The sequence below is a fragment of the Fusarium proliferatum genome (assembly GCF_900067095.1).
Source record: "Fusarium proliferatum ET1 genome assembly, contig: FPRO_scaffold001, whole genome shotgun sequence".
NCBI lineage: Eukaryota > Fungi > Ascomycota > Sordariomycetes > Hypocreales > Nectriaceae > Fusarium > Fusarium proliferatum.
In genome coordinates this window covers 4,235,304-4,255,832 of record NW_022194790.1, presented here as the reverse complement: position 1 = coordinate 4,255,832, position 20,529 = coordinate 4,235,304, and the positions used below count along the sequence as shown (strand labels likewise).

Here is a 20,529-nt window from a genome sequence, read left to right as displayed (position 1 = left end):
CGCCTGAACGGAAACCCCTGGGTCTACAAGCGCGAAGCCACCTCCGCTAGGGTAAATTGGGGGACCATGGCAGATGCAGGAACAATCTCTTGACCCCACTCGCCGATGAACCGACTGATTCGAATTTCGAAAGGCGAACAGAGTCAAGAATCGGCATGACATGAGGATCGTTGTATCAATGAATTTTTTCAATCAAGATACCGCGATAACTGGGGCGCAGTCCTTGGAGGTAACTCTACCTTGGAGATGTTATAGACTATTCTAAGAATGATGCGCAACTTTGAAAGCTCATCTCCCGCGCGGGGTTCACATCAATTGCGCATCTCAATCGAGGTCAACTTATCTCGATTCCCCTTGTGAATAGTCAAGTGACCAACCAACGGTCAGAGAAGCCTCGTCCTTGGACTAATATCGCTTCTTATTCACACAGGTTCTCGCAACAGAGGCAACCTTGACCGCTTAGCTAGCTGATTGGTCTCGAACACTCAACCCCCTAAACCACCTTATTTGGGAGAGGCATGGCATCGACAAGGTGACCAAATGCCCCTTGGGCTGGTTGAACCCACGAGATTGCATCGTGCCCTGTGCTCCACAGCCTTCTCCTTTTCGTCCATAACCCCGGCCAAATGCTGGGGTCTCTAGCGCTGTCAAGGTAATGATAGACATATTGCACCAACAATGGTCCACGTTTGGGACTGGGCGACTAGCACCCCAGCTCATTTCATGAGGCACAGGGCACATGAGAACAGGCCAGGGACAAACGGGTACCTGAGTTTTGGCCTCCAGACGCCGCTATTTTGCATCATGTCAGGTACCATCTAAACCGCTATTCTCGACTAGGGCCATCCTTTGTCAATGCCATGACCCTCTGGGCACTGCAGCCAAGGCAAAACAGACCGGGTTGCAGGTAGAGGCAATAACAGTCGATCTGCTCTTAATATGCCGCTCTCCTCCTGTTCTTTTCTCTGCTTTTTCTTTTCCCTCACGGTTCCATCCTTCGCGAATCTAGAGAGCATCTCGTTAATTTTCGCTTTCGTCCTCTCGTTTTCCTCTATACCATTAACCGCTTCACTCTTTTAGCGGGCATTCGTTTCCTACGCCAACTACAAACTCTCACATTTACGTACAGTACTTGAATTTTTGGAGCTTTTTTTTCAACATGAAAGGAGGACTTGCTGCTGCCGCCGTTGCGGCCATGGCCACTGGTGCTCAGGCCGCTTACCCTCACCACCGCCGGGCTCATGAGATGTTCCGACGTGGCGGAGAGGTCTGTGTTCCTACTTGCACCACCATCTGGACTACTTACTATGGCGAGCCTACTCGTATGTCAATATATCGGTATTCTGTAGTATAAACACTAATCACTGGTTCAGTTGTCCCCAACCCTCCTTCTGCCCCCAAGCCCACCAAGGAGGCTGTCACTACTCATGAGGCCGTCAAGCCCAAGCCCACCACCGTTCATGAGATTCCTACCTATGAGGCTCCCAAGCCCGTTGCTCCTACCACCACCAAGGTCGTCCCGGTCATCCCCGTCCCGACTCCGGAGGAGTATAAGTGCCCTACTCCAGGCACTTATACGTTCCCTGCCACCACCATGACCGTGACTGAGTCCACCACCGTCTGCGTTGGCGAGACCACCAAGGTCCCTGCTGGAACCCACACAATGGGAGGTGTCACCACCATCGTTGAGACTGCGACCACCGTCACTTGCCCCTACGCCAAGGAAACCGAGCACGAGGGTGTCGTTACCAGTGTCATTGAGACCACCACCTACGTCTGCCCATCTGCTGGCACTTACACCATTGCTCCTATCACCAAGACCTGCGAGGAGGAGACCGTCATCGTCTACCCTGTCCCTACCAGCTACGCTCCTGGTACTTACACCGCCCCTGAGCAGGTCGTCACTGTCACCGAGACCGACTACGTCTACGTCTGCCCTTACTCTCAGTCTGGTGTTCCAGCTACCACCAAGGCTCCCGAGGCCCCCAAGCCTCAGCCTCCCAAGGAGACCAAGCCTGTCTACGAGGCTCCCAAGTCCCAGCCCGAGGTCACCAAGCAGGAGCAGCCTACCAAGCCTGTTTATGAGGTCCCCAGCAAGGTTCCCGAGACTCCCAAGGTCCCTGTTTACTCTGTTCCCGAGACTCCTGTTTCCACCAAGCCCGTCTACGAGAAGCCCTCCGAGGCCCCTAAGCCCAAGGCACCCAAGAAGCCTTCCAGCCCTGGCAACCTCAAGGGTGGAAACGACCACTACGGTATTACCTACACCCCCTACGTCGCCTCTACCGGCAAGTGCAAGGGTGCCGACCAGGTTGACAAGGACATTGCTGCCCTCAAGGAGGCTGGTTTCCAGATCATTCGATCTTACTCCACTGACTGCGATACCCTCGAGACTGTTGCTCCCGCCTGTAAGAAGCACGGCATTGACATGATCGTCGGTGTTTTTGTCAAGGCCTCTGGCTGCACTTACGAAACCCCCGAGATCAAGGCTCAGGTCGACGCCTACGCCGAGTGGGCTCAGTGGGATCAGGTCAAGCTCTTCACCGTTGGTAACGAGGCTATCATGAACAAGTTCTGTTCTCCCCAGCAGCTCAAGGAGCTCGTCACTGTCGTCAAGGAGAAGTGCTCTGGTTACACCGGTCCTTACACAATCGCCGAGACCCTCGACATCTGGGAGCGTGAGGATGTTCAGGGTGCTATCTGCGATATTGTTGATGTCACCGGTGCCAACATCCACCCTTACTTCAACCCTAACACCACCCCTGACATGGCCGGTGAGTTCGTCGCTGGTCAACTTGAGATCCTCCGTGGTATCTGCAAGGGCAACGATGTCATCAACCTGGAGTGTGGTTGGCCCTCAAGCGGTAACTGCAACGGCGTTGCCTGCCCTGGCAAGTCTGAGCAGGCCAAGGCTATCAAGTCCATTCGCGAGAGCTGCGGTGACAAGACCGTCTTCTTCTCCTTCGAGGATGATCTCTGGAAGGAGCCTGGTTCTTGCAACTGTGAGCGAAGCTGGGGTTGCGCCTCTTCTTTCACCGGCTACTAAGCAGTTCTGGATACTCCGGTTCTGATTGCAGCGTGCCCAAGCGTCCTCTGTACGATTCAACCCTCGGAGCATGCTGAATGTTGTACATATTCATGACCAACACCGCCCAGCCATTCACTTCTTCTTTCTTCCTCGTGCAACCCTCTTCTCTTTTTTCGCCACCGTCCATGCGGTGATTCACATCATTGACATCCAACAAGAGCCTTCGGGAATGGAGTCCGAAAGCCGACGGTCTTCTATCTCTCAGGTCAACTCCAGACATCCGCCTCAGGGGGCAATGCATTGTTGCACGTGTGCATACGTACAATAATAATTCGAGGGAAACGAATCTGGTCGGGCGGTCGAGGACGACCTTCTTGATGAATCCTGTTTTTCTTTCACTGTTCAAACGACATGTGAACTCTTGTCACTATGTTATCTTTCCATATGTGTTATTTGCGGCAGAACCTTTTTACGGTAGACGCGTCTTTACGGCTCTTGAGCGACGGGGTAAGCGGAAGCCTTTTCTTGGGAGAGAGATGATCTGTATGTATGATCTATATTATAGCCGGGTTGTCATTCAGCCTCTGCTTCATAATGCTGTAATTCACTAGTATATCTTCAGTCGCCATTCTGCTATATTTCATGAGCTGTCGTATACACAATCCTATCCAATGTTGTCTGTTCCTAGTATCAACGGATGACCAAACCCCCACGCGACTGAAAACTCAAACTACCTGACACATTATGAACAAGAACAAGGTCTCTGCAGAGTAAGCTCATGGCGGATGTATCATAGCAGTCACTAAGGAGCCAATAACATTAGCGGCCGGTGCATATATGAGACATCCAGACCTTCAACCATTTAGACCTCATAGAATAAGAGATTATGTGACTATATGATCATGTCGATGATAAGCTCGAAGAATTGGAAACGGAGGACCTCATTAAAGCGATCAACGTTATATCACAGCCGTGCTTGATACACAAGTGAGCAAGATATCGGTCCTACACCCCAACCGGCTTTGCATTCTCAGCAGAGACCTATAATAATAAGAACATAGGAGCTACAACAAGTAACTGGACGTGATAAGTCCAATAAATAAATCGAAAAGTATGTTATAAAGCTATCGTAGTTCTAACACAGCTTTCAATTTGGCACACTTCGAATATTCACCAGCATTCTAGAGGTGAAGGACTAGATGAGACACGCGTGTCTCGGAGACTGTACTTGTATCGGCAATCACCGGTGCTTTACGAACTTTGTGTATGTCTTGGATCTGAGCATGTGGAACAAGCCTCATACTTTGACTGATATTGTAACTGAAATAGATGTGGCGTGTAACCACCAAGGGAATAGAGAGCATGCAGACAGTGATGTTCATATTAGGTAGGTACGTAGTCATTCGATATCATCTTTGTCAAGTATATAGATATACGGCTGACTGAATCTCACTCCTGTATCCCAAAACTTACCCACAAGTACAGACTGTCCCGCTAATAGTGCCATAAAACCCAAGCTCAAGACTCCACTGATTATGTGTACTATGTCCACAAAAATGATGGTCCCGTCGCCAATGTCCTGAATCTATAGTCTCCCAAACAAAGTGAACGGGCTCTGCCCTGAGCCCCCAGGACGGTGACGTCGGTGGTAAAAAAAAAAAAAAAATGATGAATGAAGCCCATGACGAATAGCTCTGTAATGAGGGTTTGTGTAGGGTTTGTCCTCATATTGTAAACCATCGCCACTTATATAGAAAGTGAGGTGTTGTGAATGGCCAATGGTAATTTCTCAACAGATCATAATATGATAAGCCAGAACAAAAGGGGTATAACGCGAAGGAGAAAGATGCTTCGAATGATGGAGAGTGACCAGCGAGGTCAAGCAAGTATAAAGATAATTTGTGAATCACACGAGGACGCTTTGTGTATCTGATTCGAAGGTGCTTAAAGCCATCGGGAATGGTTTAGAAAATCGGCAAGGCATCCCTCGAAGCTGGAGCCCGACGATAGCATTCACCGCTGCGTGTAAACTCATCGGGTTTATGGCGCCAATCAGCGGTGTCGCCGTCGACATATCGTTTCCAGGAACTAAAGAAATAGGGCTCGGCGGTACGACCACATCGTTCAAGCTGAAGGAGGCCGCCACGATGACGGTCACTCGCCAAGATATTGAGTTCATGTCCGCCGTTGGCAAATGCAATGCCGCCGATCTCACCGAATAAATCGACTGTCTGCTTCTTGTTAAAAGTCTGAGCATTTATTATGTTGACAATGTCGGCCTCCTCAGCAGCAACGAGTACTCTCTCGCCGCTACCGACGGGAGAGAAGCGCAGATTTCTCACACCAGCCATATCAGATCTGATAGTGCACAGAGGTGTACTGACACCCCGCGTGTCACACCAACGGCGAGCATCCCAGACCTTGACGCCCATGTCCTGGAAACCGGTAGCTACTGTCCTCCCATCATCGGACCAATCGCAGGCAAAACCATAGTCGCGGTGTCCGGACAGTTCCTGTTGAATTTCGCCGGTATCGGCGTCGGTAATCAGTACCTTGAAGTCATCGCCGACCATGACTCTCAAACGGCCGTCAGGTGACATACGCGAACAGTTGAGTGCGAATCGATACTTGCTCTGCATCAAGAACTTCTGTGTAGAAAGGTCTAGAAGGCGGAATCCCTCGTCATTACTGGCAATGGCAGCAACAGGACCAGAAGATCGCCGGGGTTGGTAGATCTGGACATGGTTGGTGATACCTCCCGTATTTGTAGTAATGACACCTTCTGCAAAGTCTTTCTTGTCTTCCGAATCCAGGCTTTTGAGATAGTATTCGCCATTGAAAGTGCCTGCAAACATGGCTCCGTGGTTTGCATCAAGGGTAGAGATGAGAGCTCCCAGACCATGTATATGACTGTTATTAAGCACGAGCTCTACTTTTCCCGTGACAGGGTTTATTCGGTTGATTCCTCTCCTGCCAGGGTAGTAGGCTTGTGAGATTGATGGGCATGCTAGGACGCTTCGTAGCTGAAAATGAGCTAGGTAGACATCTTGGCGGATAAGGAACCTCTTGAATCTCATAAAGTTTTGAGTCGCGGAGATAGCTGCGTCGTCCATGTGAGGCTAATTTGAGGTCAGCTGACAGGACTCATTCAAAGGTAACTGGCACTTACACTCCATCTATCTGAACCGTTCTTGTTGACATAATTGTGGAAAGTGGCACATCGGATTTGGCGCGCATACTCCCTAGTAGTGTTCATGGATGCCCAATCCAAGCCCTGTATATCATAGTCATCGCCTTGAAGGTCCTTATACTGAACATCGCGGATGTGTGCATTTGCTTGACGGCGAATGTCTTCTGGATAGGGGGCGTGAACCCGTGAGGGGGACGGACAGGAGGAAGCACGAGCTTGGTATGCCCAGTGTCTCAAAAAGTCAACCAGGCCTAGATTGTGAGAACCAATCATAGTCGGGTTGGGGTTGCTAAGTAGTGGCTGGCCTAGGGCCTCTGATGGCACAGAAGGCGCATTGTCCTCCAACGCAGCCGCGACATCGCCCCATGGGGCAGGAGGCGGAACAGAATTCATGATTAGGTCGTTATCATCAACTAGAGTGGGCGGATGGAAGGCGGATTGTGAAATATAATTGATTGAGTGATTGATAGGGGGTGATTCATCATTGTCCTCCTCAGATAGAATAGACTGGTCGTCCGTGAAGTGTCCAAGTTCGTCGAATGCGTCGTCGAGAGGAGCACCACCTTCGCTGTCGCTCATATCAATGTCATAATCCACGTTGTGGTAAGAGGGTATATGGTCAGAGTCCAAGTCGAGATATGTGGGAGGTGTCCAATAGTCGCCCAAGAAAGGTGGGTGGGTGGAAGTGTCCAAATCAAGATCAATACCGTCCTGATGCTCTTGATCTGGGTCGGACTCGGACTCCGGGGGTCCAGACTCAGAGTTATAGGTCTCGATGTAGGCGTTGGAGGAGAATTGGTCGTAATTGTTCTGGTCTGAGAACTCGGTGGCGATTGCAGTAGAAGAGCCGTCAGTCACTATCGCGAAAGTAGGTGTCTTGGTAGTGGAGATGGTATTGCCTTCGGTGGGGAACGCATCTGTCATAGGCGAATCGGCCGTGAATTCAGGGATGTTGTATGATTCCGCTGTGTTGGGCAGGAGAGTTGGATTATATTGTGGGTGGCTACCATGAGGTAGTGAAGGAGGGCGGGCGTTGAAGCTATTGTAAGAGGCGCTGCTGGTTGTGGATGAGTCCGCAAGTTGACGATGCTCAGCTTGGAAACCCTCGTCCCGCAGGAGAGCCCCAACAACGTCTACAGATGAACCGGCAATAGAGGCTGTTGTATTTGCGGGCAGCGGGGGGTTGTTTCGTGGGCGGTTCTTGGGCATATGAAGAGCGGAGCGGCGCATCGTGAGGCCAAGGTCCAGCTCCGTGACGGAGCAAAGGGGAAAGCTGAAGCTTTTCTACAGTACGGCCGTGCTAGCGAGTCGAGGCAGAGCTGAGGGCTTCTGCATACGGGCAAGTTCCAAAAGGGGGGCTGAAGAGGCCAGAGAGACTTGGGCTATGGCTCTGACTTGGATCCTGGGCCGATCGCGTGCTAGTTAGAAGCGCGCTGGCGGTCTAGCAGGTTGGCGATTGCTTGCTTTTCATGGAGAGACAGGAGGCGGAAATGTCTCTGATTTAAACGCCGCAAGATGGGCGATGGAGGGATGGGAGGGGGCGGTCCAGTTTAGAGCGAAGACGAGGGGATAGGCAGTCCGTTTAACAGTGGGAGTGGGCTGCAGATCGTGTTGGACTAAGGCAAAATAGTGCGGTAAGCAGTGGTTGGGACCTTGTTTTGGCGTCAAACGGCTGGTAGTGTCGAGATTGATGGGAATGGGGGCTGAGGGCTGAACCGAACCGAACTGAACTGAACTCGAGGAACGGGTATCGTATATTATTGTATGTGTATATTATGGAATGACTACCTACAATGAATTGTGGCCTATGTCGAGTACAAGTGAGGCGTCATGCTAGCAAGGGTGCGGCCGGGCAGGGACAGGACGACAGCAGCTGAGCTGAGATGGACGAGGCAACTTGCAAGTACAGCACAGTTCAGTACCTTAGTAGGTAGGTAGGTAGGTAGGTAGGTACCCAGAGAGGAGGTCTAGGCAAGGGTTAGCTAGGCTGCGGCGAAGCAGAGTCATAAGTGAGAATGGGAATGAGCGGTATAAGATCGAACGATTTGTTGTGGAGGGGAATGTGGTCATTGTTTTGGTCGAATGTGAGATACTCGAGGTCAAACATGATAAATGATGAAACTCGACAGCAGGTAGGTACTCCGTACTGTACTTACCACTGTAGGTACCTGAGGTGCCTAGAGGAAAGGGAAACTACCTTACCTTAGGCCCTCGGTCAACTAGAAAACCTAAAGTGGCTGCCCGCATTTAGCATTCGGGGACAAAGACCAGGGGGGGCAGATCACTGGAGGTCCCCGGGAAATCGCCGTGGGTTAGGTGGGGGATCGAAGTTCCTTGTTTCAGCATAAGCCATGCCGCAGTGTATTGGCTAGATTGGATGCCAGAGAAATACCAGCCTGGCGCCTCTTTTGTGTTTCTGCTGATCAGGTCAAGATGTGGAGGATGATTGATTGATGGGTGGATGAAAGTGCAGGGGGTATATACAGTACTGTAGAGGTAGTAGCTAAGGTAAGGTATAGGTAAGGTATAGGTAAGGTAGTATATAGCAGTGTAGTTAGTGGAGATGTGTTGGTAAAGATCCATGGATATGGGATGAGAAGAATGGGGGTTGTCCTGAGAAACGAAAATTGAATCTAGGTTGTTGTAAGGCCTGGTACATACCTATACAGGATTGCTTTTTTTCCCCCTTCTCCTTGTGCTATGTACAGTACTGTTATTGACCTTGTGCTAGTATAGGTATATAGCAGAAGAAATACTGATGTATACTTGCCCACCTACGTAAAACAGTTGCTGACTCGAGGATGATGCTCGTCAGTTATCACCAGTAACAAAGGCCGTGCCCTCGTTTGTAGGAAGACGAGAAACAGAATGAATGAATGGATGGAACCTGGAAGGGCCAGCCAGCCTACGCACTTTAACCGTGCCCTCCTTAGGTGCTAACCTTACCTACTAACCTTTGGGTACACACTGTATTCTCAGCACAGACTGACGCTAGTCAACGATCTGAACGATGGGCGGGAGCGGGTGAGCGGGCTGGCGCGCGGTAGCTTGGATCATTCAGAGGAGAAGGTCTCGTCACAGTGACTTGACGACTGTCAGCTACAGCCCTAGTAGGTACTTACTAAGGCTGTCTCACATAAATCAGAGTACACCGTACCCTTTGTGTGTCTGGAATACTACCTTACCCATAGATTAGTAGTATTTGAGGTCCTCAGCGCCGAAGCCCTTGTCCTTGCTCGCGTTCAGGCTACATATCGCAATATTGTCGTATAAGTATAATCATGCATACAATATTCTTCTACCTTATGCACCTGTTTCTCTATCCCTGAATACATACAGTACCATTGCCCGGCTCCCCAGCATCTAAGTTAAGTTGCCCGATTGAGAGATGGATGCATGCAGACATGAATTGCATGGATCTGGGGACCTTGCTTTGACCGGCAGCGACAGGGGCCTTGAATGGGGAATGCAATCCGATCTTCGTTCACCCTCGGTTATAGGAAGGGACTTTTATCAATCCTTTTCCTTCTACGTACGCTACGTAGTAGGTAATTAGTAGTTGAGCTGTCGTCGTCGTCGACGACTTGTCTCTAAACACAGACTATACTACCCAACATAGGAAACGAGAAATAGGTCTCGTGAACTTTGCCATATGTACACCACCACTCTTGGTAATGGGATACCTAGTCTACACACTCACGGTACGACAACGCATCTGCGACATCTGTCCACACCGAGCGACCTGCAGATCCAACCATTGCGATAGGCAATGCTCTCATATCCATATCAGGAGATTCCTGCCTCCACTGCTTACACACATCACTCGAACCGATGGTAATGATAGACTGCTTATTTTGTCAAGACCACAGCCTGCTTCTCGTACAACCCCAATCTGACCATGGACAACCGGGATTTCCCATTGTATTCTCGCAAACTTGGCCAGCTTGGATCACACTGAGATCCTCGCATTGTACAACCTACAGCTCTGGTGAAACAACAGCATCAGCATACGATGTTCTGTGTCACCCCAGACTCACTCACTGCCCTAGCGCCTAGGTAAGTGCCTAGTTATCAGCTCGATATTGAGCGGACAAATAAATATTATCTCAGGGATCTCTCATGCCACGAGGGACGCTAAATCCACATAATCATTCATGTCAACTATAACCGCACTGTTGGTTGATGGGAAATAACAATTAGGGATTGCGGACCCGACCTCCATGTCTCGCACTGAACTCGAGCTACTGTATGAAGTGCTTGACCGGTCTGAACTGACCACTGACCACTGACCACTGACCACTGACCAGTCAGGATACCTTGGAAATAATGAGGCCCTCCCCTTCTGTTGCATACCTTACCTCACAGCCTATGTACTCTAGTGTTCTCTGACTGTCTGTCACTGTCTCAAATCACGGACCCTCATGTCCTTTGTTATCTGAGCTGGGTTTAGCTCGGATTCGACTCTAGTTGGCCGTTGCAGCAGTGAATGTCACCAGGCTGGCTTCCAGATGCAATACAGTACATGCATAGGTATGCCTGACAACGGAATACTACGGCCATACTATACCTTGAGAACGACACACTTGCCTTGCCTGCTAAGTCTATACTGAAGCTCGCCTCAGTGGCATCGGCGCTGTCTCATCTTTTGTGCCACCCCCATTCGACGTATCCCAGTGCGGGATGTACACACGCAATCCCACGGACCTGGAACACAGCAAAGCAAATTGCTGCAATGGTTGACGTAGCACACAGAGACAGAGACAGAGACAGAGACAGAAGGACGTATTACGTGACGCCCTGCTTCTTCTTCTTCTCACCTCGATGATACTCTGGAGTCGCAGGCGGATCTGACCGAGCAGGCATCTGGCTGCCAAGTCCGACCACGGGGTGGCTAGTCTTTTCCCGTAGTGGTTATAGATGCAGATAGATGTAGCCCAGGGGTCCTTGGCCAAGGATACTGGTGTTCGTGACAGAATTCGAAAAACTCCGAGACCAGGGAGAGCAATAATCATTGACTCGTACGTACGGTACACTCAGAGTCAAAGAGCCAATCTATACTTACATACATAATTGGATGTTTACGGTGTCAATTCAGTTCTGTTCTCACTGCAGCCATAAGCATGTCTTGCTCGTTTCCCTTCATGTTGGAAGGGATGTCTCTCCCACAAGGCTCCACTCTACGTGATCTATCACCAGCAAAACTGCGAAATCCACGCTGTCGTCCTGTTATTTCCATGCTCACAGCTCGACATGTTGTCATAGCCGGGTCTTCTGTTTTCATTTTCTGCTACTAAACGCAGCGCAGTATATCTTCTTCACACAGTACAGCACTTTTACGTGCTGTCATCGTTTCGTCTGATCTATCATACCTACTAGGTAGGTCCTCAAGTTGTTGGCTGGCACCCGAATTTGATACATCATAAACCATCCCGTGACTCGTTTTAGACGCACTGCCTCATCGCTCTTGTCTCCCTTTAGTCGGCCCTGAGAATAGCTCTTTGTTCGTGCGTTTATTAACCTTAGCCCACAATCTTCTTTCTCTCCTCTCACCGGTTTCGTGGGTCCTATTTTCCTTTCTTTTCTTTTCCTATCAGATGTGATATATCATGTTTTGTCCACTTCCATTTCGACGCCATTTTTCACCGGCAAATAACCCGAGCATGGCCTCCACTCGAGATGTTTTTCAGACATAATCATTGGCTTGAGGGTTCTTGTGATCTGGAGTGAACAATGACCCCCATACTGAAGTATGCATACACTAGTAGTATGCTGTAAGTCACCGTGACAATTATACCTCATCACAGGTATTTCAAGGCGTAATCTTTTACGCCTCAAATGACAAGTTCATTCGACTCCCAGTTTCGTAATGTACTAGGTCAGCATACCAAGAATCTTTGAATATCCTATCCAGTTGCCCCTATTTGTCACTCGTGAGAAAAAGCAACTTTCGGCAGCTCATCTCATCCCAACTCAAGCCATGATTGACAATCCTTACACCGAGAACTGGCTTGAAATCGGGGATATCGATTTTCTCAACCTTTCGATCGGCCATCGTCATGTTACACAACGGGGCCAACAACCCCTTAGACTCGAGGAAAACACGGCTTGTCCGGTTCTCTTTCGTCCGACCTTTTGACTGTTCGTCACTTCTCATATTATCCCTGTCTCTTCTTCTCGACTTGAAGCTAAAAAGGCTTCTGTTGTGGATCTTAGACTCACACTTACTCAGCCCGATGGATGTCAAGTCTCTTGCGGCTTGTGATATTGGCTAGGCGGCGATCGAGCTCGATAGCATATCTCGCATTGCCCAACTCTCCCCCAATCCCTTTGACTGGGCGTCCCGAAACACCGGGATGCATGTTGATTGCCACGTCAAACTTCCACCTATAGCTTGCGGCTATGAATTCATCCCGGGGGATGTGACACCAATCAGCCATCAGCCTGTTCAAGAAGCCTTCTTTTCTCCATTGACCGCTACTTGGATATCTGTTTCTGTTCTTGACTCTACTTCTCCATGCGAGTTCCCGTGCCTGTCATCATCTAACATGTCTCATTTGGCTGACTGTGAATTCATATACCCTCTGCTTTTAATCTCACCCTCTGTACGCGCCGTCCCCTTCAGTGTCATAGCAAACCTATCACATCCCTCTACAGCTTGTTCACAAGTCCTCGCGAAGACTTGAGCTGAACCATCTTCTCAAGAGCTTCGTCGATAGGAACCAGCTCACCCTTTGCCTGGGTGGCTTGGTCGTCTCGGTTACGGATGTTGAGGGTGCGTGAGCTGGCCTCCTCGGCACCGACAACTATACAATCTGGTTAGCCATTCGCCCTTAAACAAGGCAGCTTACATTCCAAACTCACCAAAGATAAAGTTGTACTGCTCCAGCTGACCGGTGCGGATCTTCTTCTGGAAAGTGTTGCTGCTCAGGTCCACATCACTGTAGAGTCCCTTTGCTCGGAAGATTTGCTGAACCTCCTTGGCGTAGTCGTTGGCAGCAGGCATGACAGGTACAACCAAGACCTGTCGCGGGCTGAGCCAGAATGGCCACTTGCCGCCAAAGTGCTCGGTCAGAATACCAAACATTCGCTCGAAGCTGCCTAGAACGGCTCGGTGAATCATGACAGGTCGTGCATATCCGGCAGGGAGATCCTCCTCGGGGTTGCTACCATCACTGACTCCGGTCTCGCCCTTGTTAGCGACATATCGAAGCTTGAATCGTCGAGGCAGGTTGAAGTCGAGCTGCATAGTACCGCATTGGTGCTCACGCTTCAGGGCATCAAACAGAGCAATATCGATCTTGGGTCCATAGAAAGCACCATCACCGGGGTTAAACTCCCACTTAGCACCCGTCTTCTCGGAGAATGAGTTGAGAGCCTCTTCGAGCTTCTTCTCGGCGGAGTCCCAGGTGGCGATGTCACCGACGTACTTCTCGGGTCGGGTGGACAGCTTAAGCTTGAATGTGAAACCAAAGATACCGTAGACACTGCTCAAAAAGTCGAAAGCAGATTCGATTTCCTCTCGGATCTAGAGTACATCAGTAAAAGCATGAGCCAGTTAGTAGGAGCCATCATACCTGATCCACAGTACAGAAGATGTGAGCATCGTCCTGTTGGAAACGACGGACTCGGGTAAGGCCTGAAAGAGCCCCGGAGAACTCGTTTCGGTGCAAAACACCAAAATCGGCCATCCTCCAGGGGAGGTCCTTATAAGTGACATCGGAGTGGGCAAAGATCTTGCAGTGTCCAGGGCAGTTCATGGGCTTCAACCCAAACTTCTCCTTCTCAACCTCGAAGGTGAACATGTTCTCCTCGTAGTGGCCCCAGTGACCTGATGTCTTCCACAAATCCGCCTTGTACATGTTTGGGGACATCACTTCGTCGAATTCACGTTTTTGATACTCGCCTTTGATAAGCTCCATCAAGGCATTGTAGATGCGCACGCCGTGTGGTAGGAAGAAAGCAGATCCAGGAGACGCCTCGTCGAAGAAGAAGAGCTTTTGATCAGTACCGATCTTTCGGTGGTTGCGCTTGGCAGCCTCGGCCAGGAAGTGCTTGTACTCTTCAAGAGCCTTCTTGTCGGGGAATGAGATACCAGCAATACGCTGGACAGACTCGTTGTTGCTGTCACCAAGCCAGTAGGCAGCGGAATTCTGTTGGACATCAGCTCAAGCCCATCGTGTCAAGATTAGGAACTGTATATATTATATTGACATACCCTGAGAACGGAAAAGGCCTTGATGTTGCCAGTGGTGGGGACGTGAGGTCCTCGGCACAGATCAATCAGGGGACCGCATCGGTACACAGTACTCTTGGTACCATCGGGAACACGCTGTTGAATGAAATACTCCTTGTACTTGCTGTACTTGAACATCTCAAGGAGCTCATCCTTGGTCATTTCCAGACGCTCGAAAGGCTGCTTCTGTTTGACGATGTTGTTGGAGAGCTGCTCAAGGGCCTTCTTATCCTCATCAGTGACGACTTGCCTAGGGTTTATGTCAGTAAAGTCTCGGGCAAGTTATTCGAAGCCTTCTACGCACTCTCCCATGTTGGCCATATCGTAATAGAATCCAGGGGGGTCCTCAGTAGGGGGACCGTTGCACAGATAACAACCAAAGCGTTTCTCGGCAGCCTCTCCAAGAATATGGGCAGAAGAGTGCCAGAAAACCTTCTTGCCTTCGGTGTGTTCAAAGTCAAGGAGCTCGAGCTTGCAGCTCTTCTCGAGCGGTCGGGTCAGATCCCACAACTCACCGTCCACTCTGGAGATGACAGTGCGCTCGAAAAGAGACTTGGAGATGCCCTTGGCGATAGCGCCAGGGGTGGTCTCCCAAGAAGTTCCCTTTTCCTCTTTGCCATTGGGAAGCGAGATGGTGATTTCCTCGCGAGGTTTGGCTATGATTCTTGTCAGTCGGTTCGAGTCGAGGGACGGAGGCGTGAGGAGGATTTGGATCACCCACCAGCGATTTCGGCGTCCTGTCGGGCCTTGATCTTATCGAAGAGATCAAGTCGGTGCTGGATGAACTCGGGGGTCTCAGGGAGCTATCATACACCGTTAGCAGGTTACAACGCGGCGCCATGATGCCCTGCGATGTATCGCCATGTATACCGCAGCCAAGAAAGGGACACCAACTTCGAGGCCAGCAGACTTTCCACCCTTGGCAGATTTATCCTTGGGCTGCTTCTCTTTGGGTTGCTTAGCAGGGCGGGAAGGCAAGCTCTTCTCAGACACGCCCTCGGCCGCCTTAGCAGCATCAGCTTGATCGGACGACATGTTGAGAACTCTCGCGCGGATGTTGAAGATTTGGTGGGAGGAAGTTGGGCACTTGAAAGTGGTCTTGACTTGTCGATGGCGGGGCACAAGGGGCATTAAACACGAAGGTGGGGTTAGAATTGAGTCACTGCGAATTTGGCAGGGGCACGGGAATAGTACCGTTTGGTTGGGCGCTTTAGTATCAAGAGCTGTAGCCTTAGAAACTTGCCTCCACATCAAACAGAGATGCCATTGAAGTATCAATCATTCTATACATGTTCAAAATAGCTATCTAGTTATTTCTTGTATTTTGGCATGCCCCGGCAAATTGGGTTTCTCATAAACAACAGTCACATGCCGAAAGCCGATACCCAGTCTCTTCGTCCCCTTCAGCTCACTCACACGGCACTCGAACAGTAGAGTCAGACCGAACAATATATACCACGTAATGAAACTCATGATGACCAATGCAGAAAGGACTCAATCCAATTCCGACATCGCAGGTTTTCGACTCAGTCACAAAAATCATCAACAATAATCTTATCCTAGGTAAATCAGGGGTATCAAGCTATTTTCCAACCCAGCAATCCGTAACGCCATGGCATTCCGTTTCCATGTCATGAACCATGCCAGGAACCGCATCCGTAAACAGGAACTGAACGGACAGTATTCATAGTCCATAGCGTGTGACACACTCTTCCTTATGCGCCTCCAAACAATCCAGTGCGCAGACTCTTGTTCCACACTTCATACACCTCACACGCCCCCAATACCCGCAAACCTCACAGAACGATCTAACGGGATACTTGTTGTCTCGATGGCCTGTCACTTCGCCATAGTTCAAGGGAGCGTGGGAAAGGAGCCTGCGCAGCTCCTCGTCGGACGGCGTGTCGGGAACACGCGACATAAGTAAAGGATCGTTATCGCCAGGGTGGCTCGGTGGTGAAGGTCTCGATGATTCAGGAAGAACAGTCGGAGCATCGGCGTCGGCATCGGCGTCGGCGTCGGCCATCGCTATGTCGTCCTCTTGCGGCGGTTTCGAGGATGAGGGAGTATCTCTTCGACTATTCGATGCCCGTTTGTTGTTTGCGCCAGAAGCAGCGGAACGAGAATTCGTAGGGTTGGCCTCTGCAAGTGCCAGCATCGCGAGGAAGTCATCCAAGTGGTTCCCGAATGTCTTCTGCGATTGTAGAATCTTACGAACATTAGGTGTGTGTTTTCCTTGCGCTGCCTGAAGTCAATTTCTTTCCTTTCGCATAATGCTGAGGTCGCGCGCATACTTCTTCCGCTCTTGATTGGCAACGGTATTGTGTTATCCTTTCCACCATCTTTATCTAAAGCCTCGGCTTCTTTTCGAATTTTATTATCTTGTCGAGCCGTCAAGTCACTATATGTAAGACCAGGAACATTCCTGGCGCGCTTCCTGCTGGTTGGCGCTGTCGGGCGACTGATTGTATTGTCGGGGACATAAGCCCAGCCTGGCGCCGAGGTTGTCTTTGCGCTGGCAAGCTCGATGACCCCGAAATTGTTCATCGTCGTTTATAACCGCAGGATTCTGAGAAGAAGAAAAAAAAGAAGAATATGACCAAGGGAGAGTATCAACGACCTCCATAGAAAATCCACACTAAACGGCTGGTCTTGTGGCGTAGCCAATCACGAGCCAGAAAGCTCGAAGAGCACACTCCAATTCCCGCCGAGCTCAGAATATTCCGAGCACCCGGCTCCGGTTGTAGCTCTGTCGTAACTGTACCTCTGACGTCCATCGCCATCGACACCTATTGCTCCCGCGCGATAAACACCGCACAATCCGACGTCCACCACTGAAATCGCAGCAATGTCTTTCGCCCCAAGAGTCCTGTTCTCCAGCAGCCGCGCGCTGGCCACCCGATCCTTCAGCACATCTGCCCGACGGATGGCCGATTCGCCTCTTCCTGCCAGGAAACCTTTGGGAGCTTTCCGTGGAGGGTTAGTGATGACAGAAACACTCTCCCGACGGAAATAATGTTGTTGACTTTGTTTTCAGTCTTTTCGGCTTCCTTCTCGGTAGCTTTCTCGCTGGCAGCGCCTCCTACAGCTATCTCCTCAAGGAGTACAAGATCGCCAACGACCTGTTGACCGAGGATATTTATGTGCGTAACGAATGAGATGAGGCAATTGCTTAGAGAGATCCTAATCCAAGTTGCCTCAAATTTCAACCGCCTGACCAAGTGCTAACACTTTTCCGCCAGACTCTACAAGCCTCCGTCACCCGTCTGAGCAACCACGTGCAGGCTCTGGAGACCAGGACGCAGGGCAAGAAATAGACGGAGAATGACGGGATTAAGACATAATTGTATAAAATAGTCGGAGCGAGGGGGTGGGATAAGCTCCATTGGGTCTCTGGTGGACGAGTTGAAATGAGAATGGCTCCCATCGCATTTCCTATTAGTATTTGGGTTTGAGACTGTCATCAACGCGATTGAGGAGATATGTACGATCATGTGCTACGTTGCGAGCATAACTGCAAGCCCAATCCATAAGATACCATGCGGTCTGTGTAAGAAGAACGTTAAGGTCACGGTGGAGTTGATACAGAGATCAAAACAGTAGTCAAGTCATGAAATGGTCCCATTGCCACGAAAACTAAAACCTAGAGGTGCGATCAAATGTGAGCACCCAAAAGAACCCGCGCCCAAAAACCAGATATACCCCATTTTGTGTACTATCGTTGTTGTTGACATCAATTCTTTACAGCTCATCATGGACATCCTCCTCCTCGGCATCCTTCTTCTCCTCACTAGCGGCGGGGGCAGCCTCCTCAGTGCCCTCCTCCTTGACGGGAAGCTCGGCCTTGTACTTGCCGTTCTCCTTGATGAAGTTGGCGAGGTCCTCGACGGTGCGAGAGCCCTGGTAGGTGACGGGGGCGTCCTTAGCACCAGCGGCGTAGAGCTTGATGGTGGGGAAACCCTGGATCTCGTCGGGGACATCGTTGAGGGTAGCATCAACCTTGGCGATGACAACCTTGTCCTTGAACTCGGAAGCGGCGAACTGAGAAGCAAGGTCATCGTACTTGGGGGCGAGAGCCTTGCAGTGACCGCACCAAGGAGCGTAGAACTCAATCAGGACATCCTTGGTGTCATCGAGGACAATGTCGTTGTAGCTCTTGGCAACGACAACAGTAACGGGGCCCTCCTGGGTCTCAGGAATGGGCTCAGACTTGATGCTGGGCTCAATCTTGCCAGCGGCGAAGTCCTCAACGAACTTGGCGATGTTATCATGTGTGATCTGCTTCTCCTGGTCGAAGGGGAACTTCTGGTTCTTGACAACCTCCTGGATGGCGAAAGAGGGGAACTTGTCAGCCTTGAGGTTCAGGTTACCAGCGTGAGCGCCGAAGGCCTTGGCGTCAATTGTGGCGAAGTTGATCTTGCCCTTGAACTTCTCAGCGATGGGCTTGAGGGCATCACCAAGCTCCTTGCGCTCCTCAGGAGTCTCGGAGAAGATGTATGCGAGAGGAATGCCAGCGGACATGTAGCTGGAGTAGGTCTCAGGGCCGACCTCACCAATGAGAGGGGTGGCAGAGGTAGTAATGAAAGAGGTAATGGCATCCTCCTCGAACTTCTCGGTGAAGGTGTTCTTGCCCTCATCGAAAGACTTGTAGACAACCAGGGCGGGGGCCTTGACACCCTCAGCCTCGGCAACAGCAGCGTCGTTGACGCCACCGAAGAGGTAGGTATCACGGAGACCCTCGGCTAGCTTGGAGAAGGTCTCGTTGGAGCTCTTATCGTCGGCGTTGAGGTAGGCGACGACGACAACCTTGTCGGCGGTCTTGAACTCCTCGAGGGTGTCCTTTGTGAGAATGGAGACAGCGGGAAGGGACTGCTTGATCATGTAGGAAGTGATACTGTATAAATGAGTCAGTCGAAATCTCAGCTGATCATGACAGGTGTCGACTTACCCAGCAGCCTTGCGCTGGCCAGAGTAGGGAGTGACATTGTCAAGGCCACGGAAGACCTTGAGTGTGGGGTAACCTTCGACGCCCTGATCTTTGCAGAGGTCGGACTCCTCAGTGCAGTCAATCTTGGCGAGCTTGATGTTCTTCTCCTTGAGAGTTGTGGCGGCCTCCTCGTACTCGGGGGCGAGGGCCTTGCAGTGACCGCACCAGGGAGCAAAGACTGCAGAAAGAAGCTGTTAGCGGCGGATGGGGGGGGGGAGAAGCTTCAATGGGGTCTTACACTCAGCGAGGACGAGATTGTTGGACTTGACAAACTCCTCGAAGGTGTCCTTGGTCAGCTGGTGAACATCTGAGTCGGCAGCAGAGGCATAGGCAGCCAGAGCAGCCATGAAGCTGCAGGCGATCTTCTTGTGGTGCATGATGGGCTGTTCTTTTGTTGGGGTATCCTATAAAACACAAAGAGAAGGTTCCGCTGAACAGGACAGGGCAGGCAATATAAAGGAAGATGGAGGAAGAAGAGGAAGAGGAAGATTTGAGTTGGGAAGTGGAGGGAAGATGGAGGAGAGTTTTGTAGTTAGAACTTGAGGACAGGTAACGTACATCTACACCCACATCCACAGCCGCATGTACCGTGCTGTAGAGAAAGCTACGGGAGGGTACAATGGGTTGAGAGAGGTTGGAGCCAACTAACATCAGTCAACCCCACTCGGAGACAACTCCCGCTGAGTCTTGCGCGGGCCAAAGGTGGAGGGACGAGGGATTGCTCCGGGGGGGTCCAACTTTCAATTGAACAAGTGTCCCTTTTGTTTGGTGGCACTGGATTTCTCTAGGTCAATGATCAAGCACAAGCCTACAGTCCATACCGCCGGAGCACTCTGCAGACAGGCTACAGGCTACCTAGACAGGTGCGGCCCCTCCAAAGCGGCGGAAAGCTAGTGGGTTTGCTTACCGGGCTCTAAGCCCTTTCAGGCCGTAGCAAGGGACCGGCGCTACTTGGCATTGGGCGAAGCTGCCCTACAGGAAGCGCCAGACCCCTTCAGCTGCTGTAGGGTCTCGGGTCCCTAGGTAGGTCCACCACCGCCGCCGCCGCCGCTGAACTGCTTATGGATCATGAATAGATCGTCAAAGAATGAAGC

General features: G+C 50.7%; 6 protein-coding genes across 6 annotated transcripts; 2 read left to right on the top strand and 4 right to left on the bottom strand.

Annotated features, from left to right (window-relative positions):
- Positions 1-1,159: 1,159 nt before the first annotated feature.
- On the top strand, positions 1,160-3,043 carry FPRO_00694 (uncharacterized protein; the record flags this gene model as incomplete). The annotated part of the gene is made up of 2 exons (XM_031223581.1): positions 1,160-1,322; positions 1,374-3,043. 2 exons carry the CDS (start codon positions 1,160-1,162, stop codon positions 3,041-3,043), a joined length of 1,833 nt encoding a protein of 610 aa, XP_031075777.1.
- A 1,946-nt stretch (positions 3,044-4,989) lies between these two features.
- Positions 4,990-7,445, bottom strand: FPRO_00695 (uncharacterized protein; the record flags this gene model as incomplete). Its single annotated transcript, XM_031223570.1, has 2 exons — positions 4,990-6,144; positions 6,195-7,445. 2 exons carry the CDS (start codon positions 7,443-7,445, stop codon positions 4,990-4,992), a joined length of 2,406 nt encoding a protein of 801 aa, XP_031075776.1.
- A 5,418-nt stretch (positions 7,446-12,863) lies between these two features.
- Positions 12,864-15,483, bottom strand: FPRO_00696 (putative THS1-threonyl tRNA synthetase, cytosolic; the record flags this gene model as incomplete). Its single annotated transcript, XM_031223558.1, has 7 exons — positions 12,864-13,018; positions 13,077-13,740; positions 13,790-14,365; positions 14,431-14,698; positions 14,753-15,104; positions 15,170-15,251; positions 15,319-15,483. The coding sequence occupies 7 exons, from the start codon at positions 15,481-15,483 to the stop codon at positions 12,864-12,866; spliced, it is 2,262 nt and encodes a 753-aa protein (XP_031075775.1).
- Positions 15,484-16,132: 649 nt separating this feature from the next.
- Positions 16,133-16,995, bottom strand: FPRO_00697 (uncharacterized protein; the record flags this gene model as incomplete). Its single annotated transcript, XM_031223547.1, has 2 exons — positions 16,133-16,689; positions 16,743-16,995. 2 exons carry the CDS (start codon positions 16,993-16,995, stop codon positions 16,133-16,135), a joined length of 810 nt encoding a protein of 269 aa, XP_031075774.1.
- Positions 16,996-17,296: 301 nt separating this feature from the next.
- Positions 17,297-17,765, top strand: FPRO_00698 (uncharacterized protein; the record flags this gene model as incomplete). Its single annotated transcript, XM_031223536.1, has 3 exons — positions 17,297-17,427; positions 17,486-17,591; positions 17,691-17,765. 3 exons carry the CDS (start codon positions 17,297-17,299, stop codon positions 17,763-17,765), a joined length of 312 nt encoding a protein of 103 aa, XP_031075773.1.
- A 424-nt stretch (positions 17,766-18,189) lies between these two features.
- On the bottom strand, positions 18,190-19,812 carry FPRO_00699 (putative protein disulfide-isomerase precursor; the record flags this gene model as incomplete). The annotated part of the gene is made up of 3 exons (XM_031223525.1): positions 18,190-19,342; positions 19,397-19,613; positions 19,674-19,812. The coding sequence occupies 3 exons, from the start codon at positions 19,810-19,812 to the stop codon at positions 18,190-18,192; spliced, it is 1,509 nt and encodes a 502-aa protein (XP_031075772.1).
- Between the last annotated feature and the right edge of the window lie 717 nt (positions 19,813-20,529).